Below are 18,008 nucleotides of genomic sequence, written 5' to 3'. Positions count from 1 at the left end.
TCTTTTCTGTTGTTCTTATACTGTTATCACATTCTCTTTCAGTCAGCGCTTTCTTTTAGTCCTTTTCAACCCCCTTTACTCTTCGAATCCCTCTTCTCATCAGTTTTTTCCTTTTTCCCTGTGAAGTAAAAGAACACAGAACTTGAAAGAGCGGAAGAGACACACAAAAAAGAGAGAACGGGGCAGGAAGAATTCTTTGTGTTTTAAGAATACAAAAGTGTGAGGAGTGAAAGAACAAAGAATGTTTCCGGAACAGAAATCTCCAGGAGGGGAGAGAGAGACATTCAGAGAAATATCTGCATTCCCTTTGTAATCAAGGTCTACGTAACCTGCTCAGTCTGACTCAGGATGTAATCTGAGGAATATGTTGTCTTTCAGTGATATACGGCAGTCGGTTCACCCAAAAAATGAATCATTTATTCACCGTCATTTGGTTTTGAACCTGTATCTTTCTCAGAAACACAAAAGGAAAAGATTTTAATAATGCACAGATCAACTGTAAAATAATATAAAAGACTTTTATGGTTCAAAACCCAAAAATGTCTATTGAAAAAGTCTAAATTTAAGTCAGTCAGTGAGTTGAACTCTAGAACTGAATTTGTCCAATATGTAACCGAGTCATCAGAACACCAGATTCATTAGAGTAAATCAACAGATTCATTAAAATGACTCGACTCAAAGAAGAAATTAATACTTTTATTCAGCAAGGACAAAATAAATAGGTGATATTTAAGACTTATAATGGTAAAAAATTTAAATAAATGCTATTCTTGAGAACTTTCTATACATCAAAGAATCATGGAAAATCATTGTTTCCACAAATATATTAAGCAGCACAACTTTTTACAACATTGATAACAATATAAAATGAAAAATGAGAGCCAATCAGCATGTTAGATTTATGAAATAATGGCTGCTAAAAAAATCAGCTTTATCATCACAGGAATACATTGCGTTTTAAAATATATTAAAATAGAAAATAGTCATTTTAGCTGTTTTTGATCAAATCAATTTTTTATATACACAAACAAACACACACACATTCATTTTTTTTCTCAGCTAATGCACATATACATTACAGAGTGAAAAAATGTGATCCTCACAAAGCAAAGTGATTTAGTATTACTGAAAGGCGGGAGTTTCTGCCAACATATTAAGCATTTGATCTCCTCATACTGTCCCCAGATATACACACTGGTGTTTCTTCTCTGTCTGTCTTGCTCACACTTACTGTGCCATGTTTATTTGGACTGACCTTCACACACTTTTATGTTTGTCATTCCAAGTACACCATCACTTTATTCTTGCACCTGTGGAAAGCATCCAAAAAGGATCAAAGTTTTGATTTATTTTGACACATCACGTGCAGTCCAGCAGATGTTACTCAACGTTTTAAAGAATGCAGGAGGAAACAGAGCCCTGTGTGAGACTATATGAAACCAGCTCCGACCTAGTGTCGTATCGATCCTTCATTACACACTCCTCTCTGGATCAGTGAGCGCTACACACTATTTGTGATTTGCAGCATGTTAAAGCGGAAGTGTATAATTTATGTGACACTAGCCTCTGCTAGTAGCACACAGAATTGCAAAAAATATTGATTCTGTTCTGTATCAAATTGAAATATGTCTCTGTCTGTGTGTTTCTCAGAGGGGGGAAGTGGACTGCTGGCCGATATCGTGTGCGCCGGTGGCTGACTGTGAGTTTACAGTGGTTCCAGAGGGCGAATGCTGTCCACGCTGCGTCACGGACCCCTGTCTGGCCGATACCGTTCGGAATGACATCACCAAGACCTGTGTGGATGAATACGGGATCACTCGCTTCAGCGGCTCTGCTTGGACCAAACACGGCACGGAGTGTTCCCTCTGCCAGTGCAAGGTACTTGACACTTACATAACCACCCACAGACGCACACGTTGCAAATCACCAAGATGTATTATTGAGTATTTAGATGTAAACCCCTGTGCTTGTCATTATTTTTAAGCTGGATCCTTTCACATTTTCACAAAGGCAGCTTCCTCAGGCCCATTAATGGTTTCATGGACATCTGGCTAATTTATTTTTAAACAGTTTAATACCAATTCAGTCAAAGGCAAAGGCTTTTGGTGGTGCGCCCAGTCACAGCTTTGAGTTTATTGTTTTGGTGCATATAAATATTATTCATAAAACACTTACAGTGAGATCCAAAAATCTGAGACCCCACTGAATAGAGACATCTAGAACCTAATTTAAACCTTGAAAAAAACAAAGATCAAAGAAATCAAAGGAACTTTGTGATAAGAGAGCATTAATGGATCTTTTTTTTTTATTAGCATTATCAATATATATATATATATATATATATATATATATATATATATATATATATATAGTAATGCACATTTATAACACTATACTTTGTGTTTTCTTAGCTTTTTTGTTTTTGTTGTTCAAAAAAAGATCTTTTTTTAAAGGTATTTGCACATTTTTTTCTCACAATTTCGACCTTTTTTTTCTATATCTCGCAATTCTGAGTTTATATCTTAAAATTATGATTTTTTATATAAACTGAGAAAAAAAGCTTGAAGTCACAAAGAAGATAAGTCACAATTAACTTTTTTTCATTTTATTGGAGAAATGGGCTTCTATACATCTTTTTAGCATGCCATGATTGGGGCTTCTTATAAAATATAAATTGTAATGAAAAAAATCATAATAATGATAATTTGATAATAAATAAATAAGATATATTTTCACTAGTGGTCTCTGACATTTAGACACCTCTCTAAATGATGTGCCCATTCATTTATAGATAAATAGCTGAGAAACATGGACAGTACACAGAAACCGTTCCCGGATGCTGTGAGATTTGTCTGTGTGAGATGAATGTAAGAATAAAGAACAGAGCTCAGGGACAGGAGAGAATTCATCTGCTTATTAAAGCACCTTATGTGACTGGCCAAGGTCATCAGCATCATTTAAGCTGAGCGATGAATCATGAGAGGCTGTACTGATGCTTATTTAATGCGTTACACACATACAGTATGGAAATGCTTGAGTGAGTGTCAAATTGGCTACTTTCCTTTTTTGACTAATGTCTCCTTCCTTTACCTTCCCTCCCTCCCTCTCTTTTTCTCTACAGAACGGTCACATCTGTTGCTCTGTGGACCCTTTGTGCCTCTAGTCCTATTCAAAGACAAAATGTCTGACTACTTTTCTTTTTCTCGCTGTCCCTTTGTCTTTGTCTCGACTCTCTGTACAGATTCATCCCCTTCAGATGATCATTTTATACCAAAACCTCATATGTATTATAACATAAACAATATACAGATAGCTCAGTCGAACATAACAAAAGATAAAGCAACCAATCGTTTCAGCTTTAAACGGTGTTTCAGATTTGCTTCTCTGATGTTCATTTGTCATTTATCAATTATCATTGGAAACCATGAAACAATATTCAGATAAAGTTTTGCTAATTCCAGTCAATTTCCAGGTTTCAATATCAAAACTATGTTGAAAAACTTGTCAGTGATCGCAGTGTTTTGTGCTTGATGGGTTCAACAGACTGCAGACATGGTCAAATCCTTTGTAAATTACCTTACAGTGTTTACTTCTTCCAGTATTAATGGTTGTTCCGCTCCCTTCCATGGAAAATATGATCTTGATGTTGTGAATAGTTTATTTAATGTGTTTGTTTCTCACGTCTTTTGAATTCTGTCTTTACTTTGATGTTTCTGTTGCACCTCTTGTCAAATTGATGTTTTGTTTCCTGGCTCGGTGCACTATTGTGTCATGGTGAAATAAAAGGTTTCCACTGGAAAATATGCAGATGCATTGTTGTTCTTTTTTCTTTATTTAACACAAAACAGTATAACAACAATTGGCATTTGTTTATCAGAAAATCTCATCTCCATCTGAAACATTTTTGTTGCCATTTACTAAATATTTTATATTTAGGTGTATATCCGAAAATGTTAGTATGTATAAATACATTAAATCTATTCATGTTAGATTTTCAATAGAGGTCTACGTTGTTTTCGATGTTTGATGCAAGTTGAAATTTTGAAATGCAAAGTACTGCGATTTGTAAAGGTCAAAGTATAATTTATAAGAATTGCAGTTTGCATCCTATCTTACTTCCAAGATGTGAAGTATTTCAGAGTGTTATTATAGTTTGACTGAGATTAAAGATTACAGATTACAAAGATTTTTCTTTGGAATAAGCACAGATGAATCTTTCACAATAAGACTAAATAAGATTTTGATTTCATCTTGACTTTAAGTGTATTTTTTGAGAGGCTTTGGGATCCTTGAGGCAGCTGGGGGTTTGAAATAGACAATGGAACATCAGAATAATGTCTTCTTTTCCACATCATTATTTTGTCCACTTGTTTCCATCCTTGCTGATTCATTGACATCCTCCATGTATCTTTTCCCTTTCAAGTCTTTATTTAATAGAGCTTTCAGTCTCTATCCATCAATAGTTTCTTGGTTTTTCTCATTCAGGCTGAATTTGGGCTTATTTCAGTGCCAGTAATCCTGTGCAATTAACCTTTTTTTTTATAGTTGGTTGATAGTGGCTGGTTCTGTTTTCCCGGCCTCTACAGCCTCTCTCATCTCTTTCACACGCACACAGTTTTCCCACTGCAGGAGATTACTGCAGTGTGATGCCTCTCATTTCCTTGATTTTACTGATCCCACAGATTAGGGACCATACTGCAGATCTGATGTCACTGTGCCAGCCCTCGCCTCGCCATGTGCCAACCTTTATCTGACCTATAGTGTATGCTCGTGTATGTGGACATATGGGTGTGGGTATGTCTCTGTTTTCTCTTGATGAAATACTTGTCTAATGTATATATATGTTATTGTTATTATTATTAGCACTTAAGTTTCATTTGTTAAGACAAATTTGATTTAAAAAATGTGAAATAGAATGGTGGAAACATACTAAACTCCATCTAAAACTAGTTTAAATCCTGTTTATTACCTGTTTGTTTTATCTGTTAATATAATACTTTATTCATTTTTATTCCTGTTACTACTTTCTATGTTTATTTTTATTTGTCTTACTGCAAGAGCACTTAAAAAGGGTGGGGGGGGGGGCATTCTGATGATTTTTACAGAAGCACTTTTATGAAAAAGTACTATTAAATTATTCTTTTTTTATTTAAAGTAGGAAAAATTACTGATTGCACCTTTGACCTATAATCACCATGCTGATTGCAATTTCTGTAGCCATGCTTATTATTCTTACATTCGCTCTCTTTCTCACCAAGTGCTTGTTTTTTTTTAATCTCTTGCCCTTTTCAGCACATTGTGTAATCTTGCTAAAGTGGTGAATCGGGTCCCTGCCAAAACTAACTGGCAATGTCTCTTTCCCCGTTCTGTTGGACACTTTGGCTCTATATTTGTCTGCCGGCTAATGGAGAGCCAAGAGTCTGACTAGTGCTTCCACATGCCTGTGAGAAGCAGAGAAGAAAAGAGGAGATGGGAGATTGGGGGGGGGGGGGGGGGGGTTCCAAAGTGACCAAGTGACCCGACATGTTGTCTGGTTATCCAGCTGGCTCTGAAAAGCCTGTAGCAGAGAAGAGCCCGACACTTGAGCGGAAATATCAGCACCATGGAGAGCTCCTCTGAGATCTTCTCTTACGTCAGCACCGGAGGGACAGACTGCCAGCAAATCTGACTCTCAAAGAGGATAGAGCCTCTCTTTATGACTGTTTGACTAAGTTTTACAAGCTTGAAGGGATACTTCACCCCAAAATGAACATTCAGGTGTCATTTGCTCACCTTCGTATTGTTCCAAACCTCTACTGTCTGTATCACTTTCTTTCTGACAAGGAAACCAAAATAAATTCAAAAGAAGATAATTTTTACAAGCTTTGTGAAGGATGTAAAAGCACCATAAATGTGACCAATACAAAGCCATGTGATAGTTTGTATGAACACACTGATATTTCATTATTCACTGATGATGGGACATTTTTGATGATTTTTACAGTGTTAAAGACATATAAATAATAGTTCATTTGTATCCCTTATATTCTGATAAATATGACTTCATTGTTGGGATGTTTTGGATGTATAAAAATAATAGTAGTAATTTTTTTAATGCACCAATTAGTCAAGTCACCTTTATTTCTATAGGACTTTATTCATTACAGATTTGTCAAAGTAGCTTCACAGAATAACAGAATCAGTTATGAAAAATAACCTATGGAGACAATTCAGATTTATGAAAATCAGCTCTAAAATACAATAAAGACAATAGTATTTTCCCTTTAGGGTTTTGATATGTTCCTCCTTTTTTTTGCCAACTGAACCCATTTAACCAAACAATAAAATAAAAATAATACTTAATTATCATACTTTTATTGAATATGTAAAGTACTCCCAGATAATCATTTTCATCTTTTTTATAAATATGTATTTTTATTTGTTTAATTAATTAGTCGCCATTTGTTATAATCTTTAATAATTATCCAGTAAATACATTTTAGAACATAAAATATTTTAGAGCTTTTTTTTTTTTAATTTAAGTCATTTTAAGTAATTGTGAGGCTCCTTTATAAGTCTGCTAGTCCCTGATTGAGAACCACTGCTGTACAGAAATACAACAAAAGATATCAAAGCAAATAACTGTCAACTGTCTGACTTCTACCGTATGTACACCTAGCATGTTACACAGTTAAAATGTTGCTTATTCATTTTAACTATGATCAAAAAATATAAAATAAAGTATCAATCTAATAATTCAATGCAAAGTATGTTTTTTGGGGGGGCTATTATAACGATGCTGGGGTTTCCTCAAACCCTGCGAGTTATGTTAATTTTCCATAATAAGTGATGTTGTACATTTCCTTATATATGAACTGTTTCTGACAGCAGGAAATGTTCACTGAGGTTAGCGAAGGGTGTGATGCTCTGACCAGTCTTATCCAGTTCAGCAAGATAGCGTTTTAGAGAGGAGCAGACACGTTAAAAACCTCAGATCCGCCAGAAGAAAAGGAATCATGTTACCTTTGATCTTCACTGAATGAAGTAAGTCTCGGTGCGAAATCTCCGTCTTTCTCTCTTTCACTCTCCCTTGCTTTCCCCCTCCCTCTTTCATTCAATCCCACCTTTTCAGCTCCCTTCAGTCAATTGAAATTAAGAAGATCTGTAGCGAGATCCATTTTCTCGGCCATATTGCTTTTAGAGACCTATAGAAGTGGCTTGAATGATCTAATTTCACTGCATGGAAAGTTTAATTTCCTTTTTAACATAATATTTACTGGCTCTTTAATAGTTACACTGTTACCAGCAGCACTACAGCTGCAGTTTAAAGTCATTTTGAGCCAATCTGAAGTCAGATGAATCATTTCGATGGTTGAGAACCTCTTCTTTGATATGATTTTACTCTGACATAAAACCACCTAAGCACTCAGTGTGTGAAAAGCATGAATACTGAAGTATGGCAGAAGGGGGATTGGTTATGCTGTGTTGAAGGTTCAGTGGCTCTATGGCCAGGGCTTTTCCTTTGATGTCTGTGCCATCGAGCGTGTTCATGCAGTAATGAACACTCTTGAATAGCATGAATATATTGAGCCGCCACTGTTTATTTTATTATTTTTCTCTAATAAAGCTCGGCGATACACTCAAGGGACTTAATGCAGAGTTTAAAAGCAGTCCTTGTCGCTAAGAAATAAATCCTTTTTTATTCCTGCTATGAGTCTCTCTTCATATGCTTTGCAAAAGAGATTTATTTTCAATTTATGGCTTGAATAATTTAGGCCTAATAGACTTCATCATTCATTGTATTGTATTCTGTAGAAAAGGATAGTTTCCAATTACTGGACCATAATGGGAGATGATGTAGGGGGTGAGATTCTAATACACCCCTAACAGATGTAAATCTGAATATTTTCACTCCCAATTACGATTATTAATAGGGCTTAATAATCATTATCACCTCTCACCCTGAGTGTAATAATTTAGAGAATGTGATAGTGGAGAGAAGTGGGTCCCATGATACTCTCTGACATATAGATGTACTGTACATGCCCCTTGTACACACATATAGAAACATAGCATATATTAAATAAACTGATCAGTAGCTATTATGCTGGCATTGTTCTATATGATTCTAGGAGAGAGAGATACAGGGATCAGAAGAGTGAGCAAAGATGATTAAGAAAAAAGAAAATAACATGTATATAGTCCTAATAGATTGGACTTTTGACAGTCAAGCTGAGATTAGTAAAATTTGTAATATTTAAAAATGTTTAAGTTCTGTAAAAAAAATTTTTTAATATATGTATATTTAATTTATATATTAAATATATATATATATATATATATATATATATATATATATATATATATATATATATATATATATATTTAAATAAATTAATACTTGGTTTCCTTAAGATGACACTTACACCGTTATAAAAGATCTGTTTTTCCAAATAAATGTTTTTAAATTGTCCTCATCACAACAACACAACAATAAAAAATAAAATAATAAAATAATAATAATAATCAGCATAAAGACTTGGGCAATAATGCTGAAAATTCAGCTTTGCCATCACAGGAATAAATTACATTTTAAAACATCAAAATAATAATAATAATAATAAAAATAATAATAGTAATATTTTACCATTTTAACTGTATTTTTGATCTTGGTGAACATAAGAGACCACTTCAAACTATACTGACCCCAAACATACAGTAAATGTATTTTAGCCCAGGTATGTTTAAAAATAAAAGGCATTTTTGTTAAATTATTCTGCTTGTTAGATTCAGAATCCCTATGTTTTATATCTGAAAACCAACCTCTTTTGAAATGTAGTTATTCCAGTTTTCTTCTTGGCGATGAGCTGCTCATTGATTTATTTTATGCAGTATTTGTCATGCTTAAAAAAAGTAGGACATTAACTATTACTGACAGTTCGTAGAAAGACACTGTCATATTACAGATATTAATGACTACCGAGGCTGTGTCAACTGAATAATCTGTCAGTCCGCCTTGGTAGCTGAGAACTACAGGGACGAGACACTAATCAAGAAAATTAGGTTTCAGAGTAATGATATTTTAAAACCATATCACAGTCACATGGGATTAAAAGAGAGCTATTTGATCATACATACACAAATGTATGATTAGCAGGCTTTAAACTCAAACTTAGGCAGAAATTTTATGTAAAACTGACCAAGCCATTCAGCATTAGCATAGAGCTAAAAGTGCAGTAAAAAAAGAACTAATTGAAACCAACTGTTAATATCTTGTGCAGTACTTCTTCTTTAGTCTTTAAAATCAAGCTTAGACAGAAATTCAATGTAAAGGTGACCTAGTCATTCAGCTTTAGCATTAGCATGCTAGTGCCTACTAGCATAAAGTCCACAGTTAAACTATGGTTAGTGTAGCGAAACAATGGTTAAATTGTGGCTACCATATTTTTTCAGTTTTATTTGAAGTAAAGCCATGGGTAATTTTCGCAAGGGTAGTCAGTCAGTGCAAGGTCTTGTGTTCTCCATAACCTATATTCATAAATAACCTGCTTTATATACTTATAATAAATAAACCATTCTGCAAAAACCTGCTTAAACAGCAAGGAAACAGTGAGCCAAGAACGCAGCCCTGCATTTTTCATCTGTTTGAAATGTCAATAAACCCTGAGAACAAAGACAATTCTGCACTAAATGTTTATTTCCCCCAAGGACAAAATGGAGCCTGAGTGCGTATGCGTGAGGAAAGTGAATTTCCTCACACAAAAAAAAGCTACTTTTGAATAATTTGTGCTTAAAAAGCCTTCTTGTAATATCAGCAGGATTCACCACTCTGTCCTGCCCTTACATGCATTCTCTCTCCGCCGGCTGAATGCTAATGCAGGTGTTACACTGAGCTGTCAGGCCGCTCTCTCCTGCTGGCTATCAGATAGCTTTGAGACTGCAGTGTAAGGTCTTGACAGATGGCTGCTCGCTCTCTCTCTCTCTCTCTCTCTCTCTCTGTCTGTCTGTCTCTCTTTCTGTTGAATGAAGCAGAAGGGGTGTTTTAAAGGACACTGTCAGAGCACTTTCAAACTCAGTCTCATTATTATCCTCCCAGCCCATCTCTCCATTCTCCTTCTTTTATCACAAATTCGTTTTTTCCCCCTCCTCCCCTTCAAGTTCCATCCAACTACTTCTCTCTGACCTTAAAGTATCTCATGCACTCATGTCATTCTTTTCTCTGGCTCGTATTCTTCTTTATCTCTTGTCTCTGAATGGCTTGTTGCTTTCTATTGTGTAACTGAACATTCTGAGCAGCACTTCTGATGGAGCTTTCTTTTAGATGCATTGTGCAGACTACAGGTGAAAATGGGGTCCTAAACATTTTTTTGTGCATTGTCCTTGTAGTGTAACTGATTCAGTACTGCTTTTAAAATAATGTTTTTTAACTGCTTGTTATACAACATATAAAATAATTCACCCAAAAAAGAAAATTTATTAAAAAAAAATAAAAAAAACACTCTCAGGCTATCCAAGTTTTTCTTCATCAGAACAAATTTGGAGAAATGTACATTGCATGACTTGCTCACAAATCTATCATCTGCAGTGAATGGGTGCCGTCAGAATGAGAGACAAAACATAGAGTCTTGTGGATTATTGTGATGTTTTTATCAGCTGTTTAGACTCTCATTCTGACGGCACCCATTTACTGCTGAGGATCCATTGATGAGCAGGTCATGTAATGCAAACTTTCCCAAATCTATTCTGATGAAGGAACAAACTCATGTTCATTTTTGATGCCCTAAGGGTCCGTACATTAGCAACAAATATTCATGTTTGGGTGAATTATTCCTTTAAATAAATAAAAAAATTATAATAATAAATCAAACTTCAGAGCTCACTCCAAGTATTACTGACTTATTTTCCAGTTATACTATTTAAAAATCCTTCAAGCAAAATACATTTTCAGATCATTGTGTAAAACAGATATTTTCTCTGAAAAACCGGCTTTTATTAGATTTTCAAGGATTTTCAATTATTTTATATGAAACCAAGTCAAAAAGAATAATCAAAAACTCATTAAAAAGTAATTTCTTCCGCCTTGACCTCCATTAAATTTTTAAGATAACTTTTGGGAGATTGTTCATGCTGGACTGCTCAAACATAGCAATGAATATAATTATTTATTTTCAGTGTTAAAATACATCTCCTAGCCAAACTTGGAAATACACTTTAGTGGAAATACACTTCCTGTGTGTGTGTGTGTGTGTGTGTGTGTTAAAAAGTAAAAAATATCTATCTATCTATCTATCTATTCATCCATCCATCTCTTTAAATAAGATCAAATGTAGCACAGTCCTAGCAACCATTAGGATGTACCCGGTTGTAGGATATGTAATATTAATTACCTTGTGTCTTAGAATCAGATCCACCCAACCGTGTTTTCACTGACAGACAGATGGCTATACAGAACATAAATCGATCCAAGCGCACTCCTCTGTGGTCCAAAACAACCCCATTTAACATAAATTGCTTGGTGAGCACACAAGGGCCGATCTTTTTCTGGAGTCTTCGCATGACTGACAACAGAAGCCGCATCTTGAGAGAAGAGTACAGAAGGAAAAAAAAGAAAATGAGTGGGAGAAAGTGTCACAGAGTGGACGTGTGAATGAGTGAATGAGTGCCAATCAGCATGGCTAAGTGTGACTGGCGTCAGAGTCTCTCACTGTGTGTGTGTGTGTGTGTGTGTGTGTGTGTTTGAAACAGAATGAAGGATTCAGTCCCACTCACACAGTCTGTTTGAAAATCGTCCATGTGCGTTATGTAATAACTGTTTGTCCAAACAAAACTGATCCATCATCATTCCTGTAGTCATTTAATGAAATTAAAATGTATGAGATTTATTTAAAAAAACATTCTGGAATATAAGTTTGTTTGTTACTTTGTCTATTTATATTGTATCTGTTATGTGTGTGTTTTTATTTATATATAGTACTGTGCAAAAGTCATAGACCACTATTTTCACCAACAAAAAATGGTTTGTATTGTGTCAGCAATAAATACCAGTGTGCATTTCAAAATATTATTTTTTCTATTAATTGTAATAATCCAGTGAGAATTTTATTTGCATGAGGAGTCTGACAGAGATCTGATCTCACAGTCATCCAGTCTGTCTGGAATAACATAAAGAAACAGAGTAGGGGTGCACGATAAATATCGGCCGATAATTAATGCACATCTCGTCAGTAAAGCTGGTTATCTAATCAACAGCTCTGTGTAGTAACAGCTGCTCTATGTGAAATCACACACCTGTGGAATTTACCGCTGATTAGATAACCAGCTTAACTGACAAGGTACGCATTAATTATCGGCCGATATTTACCCCTAAAACAGAGCAAACTGAGAAGGATTAAATCCAGAAGAACTGTGGCGAACTGATATTTCCTACTGACACACTACAGCAAAACATAGAAATAGCTGACTTAAAACTATTTTTTGTTGGTGAAAATATAGTGGCCTAACACTTTTGCACAGTACTGTATATAATTTATAGAATTATACAATTAATAGATTCAAATATGACCATTTTATTTTATTTTTGGGAGAACTTTTTCAGTAAGACTTTAGTATATGGACCAATTCCCTATTCCTACCCAATACCTAAACTTAACAACTACCTTACTAATTATTAATAAGCAGCAAATTAGTAGTTTATTGAGGCTAAATAAATAAATAATGGTTAGTTAATAGTGAGAACTGGACCTTAAAATAAAATGAAACCGCTGTTTCTTTATCTACTCATTTAAGAAAAACAGCTTGTTCATTCATAGTAATGCAGGTTCTTCAGTCTACGGTCTAAAACTGAAAAACTGATACAATATTAGTGTTTTTAATTATGTAATCCTTGACTAAAGACCACAATTCGTTACTTGATACCTAATTGCTAATATAAGGTATAGAGTAGGATTAAAGGGATCAAAAATATGGCAATGCAGGATAAGGCATTAATATGTGCTTTATAATTACTAATAAATGGCTTGTGTGGTGGTAATATGCAGCTAATAAGCAATTACTTGATTGTGAGAAGTGGTCCTTAAAATAAAGTGTTGCCTAATTATTTTGTTGGCTAACAGAAATAGCTTTTAGCGTCTGCCAAATGAATAAATGTAAAATTAGTATGGGTCTCTGGTTACTGAAAGTTACTTTAACCCTCTGGTGATTGTTTGCAGTTCTTTTGTTCACAGTGTGTGTACAAGTCATTTGTGTGTTAGAAATGAAGGCTATATGACCATAAAGCACTTTACCCTCAATATCTGACTATTAACTGCTTATATCAAGAAAATAACTAATCAGTAAAATCTACACCATTCAGTCCTTTATTCAAGCCTGTATTTCATCAGCATGTATCATTGATTAGGTGGGCTTGTTTTGCCTGTAAATGGGCCACACTGAGAGAGTCTCTGCTTTGCAATCTCAGTGATATGACCAGCGTATGTGGGTCAGTTTCTTTCCCTTGAGTGAATCTCGACTAGACCATCTTGTGAGTCACTGGATAGAGAGCCGAAGCTCTGGAGATTGTACCACAGTTGATAAGTGCATGGGTGCAGCAGAATTTGGGTCTGGCTTCAGTGTTAAAGGTCTGAGGGGTGATTCAGAGTTAGCATCTGGTGCTGCTCTTATATCACTGAATGCAATAAAACAAAAATCATGATTGTTTTCAAACATGTTTCCTGAAAACATTCTCCTCATCTGCAATAAGATTTAAATGACCCTGTTAAATCTGAAAAGCCTGAAGGAAAATGTATCTTAGAAAGTCTCACCATGAACCATATGTATAGGTTCACACACATAGAATCATGTGACCTCATCATTTCACATAGCTTCTTGATTAAGTATTATAAGCAGATATTGAGAAATATTTGCCATTTTCAGTCAAACATTACTTTTTAATCTCTCATATAGTGGTCTCTTTCATTTAAATCTCAATTCTGCAATATGAAAGCGTACAATTGCTCAGTGGATTTTTGTGGCCTATGCAACTATTTATCTTGTTTTAATTCATTTTAATGTGCAATGAGTTTCAATTAAAAACACAAAGCACAAAGAAACATGACTTCTAAGTTTAAAAGCTATTTATTCTAGCTGCTTTTGCATTGACTCATCTTCCCCCGTCGCTCTCATGCCCACATAGTCCCTCCGTACATACAGTATACAACATATATTTACCACTCAGGTTCAGCTGAGCTCAGGGTTCAGTGAGATCATTTCGTCTAGTTTGGTGGACCTGTGTAGGTGTAGGGAATGTGCAAACCACCACTAAATATGTGCAAATTATCACCACATCATTCCCCTCAAACACAACAGAAATACTGTTCACTCAGTATCAACCGTAACGAGAACTAAATGATCGACTCCGGATACAAATTCACTCCTGCCTGATTCTCAACGCCTTGTAATTTTATTCCATATCAAACATGTCAAAACATTGTGAGCTAACTTCAGCCCACACATATAACTCAAGCCTCTCGTCCGGCCCTGCGCTGCTTGTTCCTTCTCCGGATTGAAACAATTTTTCTCTCCCCTTCTCTCTATCTCCTCTCCTCACTAGCGATCACAAATTGAGGCAGGAAATTGAGAGAGGAAGGCAGAAATAAAGAGGGGAGAAAATGAAAAGCCCCTCGCTGCTGGACCTCCTGCATATTTCCTTTTGTTAAATCGTTTTCGGCTGACTCGCTGCAGGAAATATTCTCCTCTCCACTTGCTTCCTACACAGCTCATTAGACCTGAAGATCCCCATCGTCCGTCAAACCCACAGTAGCCCGGGAAGCTCTTGTGTCCTGAACCTGTGCCTCATCCACCTCCAGAGAGAAGTGGCCACCTTTGTGTTATCTCTCGAGTGCAGGATTGCAGTTCAGTATTAGGGTTTATATCCGAAAATCCATTTAAATCACGTTAATGCACTTTTTAGAGCTGGTTCAAATGGATTAGTGTCACAGAAAAACTATGGAGGATATGTTTGTTTAGTTGTATTCCTGCAATTTAAATGACCCTGGGCTGTGTGAATGGTCTTATGGGAAATTAAATTGTGATAGTCAGACTCAGGGCTCATCTTGTCTCACATAACCAGATTTTAGACATAGTCTCAAGTTATTCTGGACAAAAATTGCTCAGTTGCCTGAGATGTGAAGTGGCCAAAAACAGTTTGTAGGTGGTTTTTAGCAGTATATTTTATTTTATTTTATTTTATTTCTGGTTTTATTTTATTTATAATTTTTATATAAATATATACATATATATATATATATATATATATATATATATATATATATATATATATATATATTTATATTTATATAAAAATAATAAAATAAATGTGTATTTTATACATATATTAAGTATATAAAATATTTTATATTTAACATAAAAAATCAGAAAAGAAAAGAATTGGCTATATGTAAAGGTTGTACCAAAACTACTAAAATATAGTAAAATTAAAAAACAAGTTCGATATGCATATGCACCACTGAAGCTGAGACAGAGATCACATTTGCTCTCGCATGCTGATTGAAAAATTGAAAATCATTAGGTCAGTCGTGTTTCATTTGTTCCTCTTGCATGCTTTATTCATGTGTGTGAAAATATGAAACAGGCAGAATGTAGGACACCTGTCAGAGCCGGTGCGGCCATCAAACCCGGGTCTTCTCCTGCTACTGTGAGTTAATCTTTGAACTCCCTCTGAGACTCATTAGCCATTTTAGTTCGCCATTGCTAATTATGAGTTTGTGAGGGTGACGGCATTTGCGAAGTACAAACTGGACGCCCCTGCTGTGCTCTTGCCTTTTCGTCAGAGCGACCCACATTCATACAGTCGCATCGGCACAGTCATGAATATATACAAAAAAACCTCTGCAATGCATTCAGCCCACCTGTGGTGTGCATCTGTTCGGCAGCCCGCACCTGGAGAGAGACCCCCGCAGTCGTCTGGCGCAGAGGAAAAGATGTAAGATTACAAAGTCTTACTTTTTCAAACAGACTTTAGAAAGCCTTTGCTCAAGTCAAGACCCATACTAAATAAGCAGAGAAAATGTTAAAAGTCTGAAGTTTCTCTGTGAAATTTTTCACTGTTCTATTTGATCTTACAGAAGCTTTCTGTGCTCAAGTTTGCCTTCAGCAATGAATAATAATTCAGGGATCCACAATTCGTTTGTGTTCCAATAATTGTTGGTGTGGCTCACTTTCAAGTGACCGAATGGACTCAGGTGTTCTGGATTCACCAGATGCACCTCCGGACCCCCATAAGGCATCATTATCATACTAAAGCAATGAGAGCCATTCGGTCTCCACTGAGAGGCCATGAACAGCATGGTGGCCCTTACAACCATTCGTCATTAAATTACTGTCTGCTCCAGCATTCTCCAATCACCAAACCCCCTCAGGCTTAAAAAGTACCTCGTCCAAAAGGACAAATCACAAATAAGGTCGTATTTCCTCTGGAGAACCTCACATGTTCTGTCACTGATATTGATTTTGTGACAAAGCCAAAGGTTATTTGCAAAATATGCAAAAATGCAATCTTATATGCATTTGTCCAACATTATCATAATTTCTCACACTGCAAGCAAGTATATTTATATTGCTTTATGGTAAAGATGTCTCAACAAAATAATGTATGCAGAAATGAAGACTTGTTTTCAGATAATGTAAATTAGGTTTAGTTTTCTTAGTGCACTGGTAAATAAATTCAGCCTACATTCAAGTTTGTTATCATATTAACGTATATAAATATAATATTTTATATTTACATAATAATTGGGGGGGGGGGGGGTAAGAAAAGAAAGTGTTTGTAGTGCAAGACAAAAATATTTTATTTATTTGTTTGTTTGTCTTGTAAAAAGCAAAAATTACTGGTAAAATAATTATTTCTAGTGCAAGGCAAAAATATTTATTTTATTGTCCTTTATTTTCATGTAATTTATTTGAAACATATTTAGATATTTTTATTGGAGAAAAGGCCAACAATATGAGAAACTGTTTTATACTGCAAGGCAAGAAAATATTTTATTTATTTATTTATTTACATTCCTGAAAAACTGAAAACTGAAGTCTGTGTGCTGTTTCTGTTCCTGCTATACATAGGCAACAGATTACATTCACTTATTTACCAAATCCCTGCTCAGTATATCCCAGCGGCTCTGAATGAAGAGCATCAAGCGGTCATGAACAGCAATCATCTTCATTCATTAAACAGCTCCTCTTTGCATCATTCCTGAGAGAGGCAAAATCTTAATATTCCCCTCAGCAAACTAGTGACAAGCTCTGGACTAGCTTGTAGAAATGTCATTAGCAAGCTGTGGGGGTCACGTTCCCAGCCCTCTAATCGTTTTTCAGTGGGCTGCTCTCCTACCCACTACAGCAGCATGAAAAGGTGTCCGTTCACATGATGCCATGCATCACTCTGATAGCCAGACCCCCTGGGCTCTTCATTAGACCTCCGTTTCCGCCAGATTGTGTGTGAGGGCCAGGGTTTGAATACGCAATGGGGCTTCTGCACAGACCAGGAATGAGCCGAGCTCATTGGATGGCCTGAACGGAAGTGTAGGATCCTTTGCATTGGCTCAAATGCAAGAATCGTGGCCATATGTTTAATATGCTGCTATGCTGTGTATGATACATGTATTTGAAAAATACCAAAAATAGTCAACTAGATAGAGAGACCACTTAATTTAACTCAAATTTTCAGAAAACAAGCATTTAAATATAAGATAAAAACAGATAGATAGATAGATAGATAGATAGATCATCATTAGGTGTAATATTAGTCTAAATAGCAGCAACATTATCCTAATTTCACTATTCACAGTGAATTTGCTGAAACAGTGAATGGGGTCAACAGGAGGAAGGATGGAGAATGGAAGACAATGAAAGGGAGGAGTGGAACGGAGAGGTGAAGTAGCTGCATGCTGTAATCCGGCTAAGCAGGCGTTTCTAATGGCCCTCTCAGTGTAAGACATTTACCGCCTCAAAATCCCCCTCACAATAGATCATTCTAA

The 18,008-nt window shown here is 35.6% G+C and overlaps 1 protein-coding gene across 4 annotated transcripts in view; it reads left to right on the top strand.

Annotated features, from left to right (window-relative positions):
• Window positions 1–4,766, top strand: part of LOC113063890 (protein kinase C-binding protein NELL2-like) — a 43,172-nt gene extending 38,406 nt beyond the window's left edge. For 2 of the 4 annotated variants that reach the window (XM_026234315.1, XM_026234306.1), the window contains exons 19-20: window positions 1,651–1,878; window positions 4,683–4,766. In XM_026234315.1, the coding sequence (XP_026090100.1) occupies window positions 1,651–1,878; window positions 4,683–4,754 (300 nt within the window). In that variant the 3' untranslated portion in view covers window positions 4,755–4,766. Of the gene's footprint in view, window positions 1–1,650; window positions 1,879–3,121; window positions 3,807–4,682 lie in introns of those variants that run through there. The other 2 variants (XM_026234330.1, XM_026234322.1) reach the window with 1 other exon arrangement.
• Window positions 4,767–18,008: the final 13,242 nt, after the last annotated feature.

The sequence above is a fragment of the Carassius auratus genome, chromosome 4 (genome assembly GCF_003368295.1).
Source record: "Carassius auratus strain Wakin chromosome 4, ASM336829v1, whole genome shotgun sequence".
NCBI classification, from domain to species: domain Eukaryota; kingdom Metazoa; phylum Chordata; class Actinopteri; order Cypriniformes; family Cyprinidae; genus Carassius; species Carassius auratus.
The sequence above is the reverse complement of the archived record's forward strand: the minus strand, read 5'-3'. Positions and strand labels throughout refer to the sequence as shown.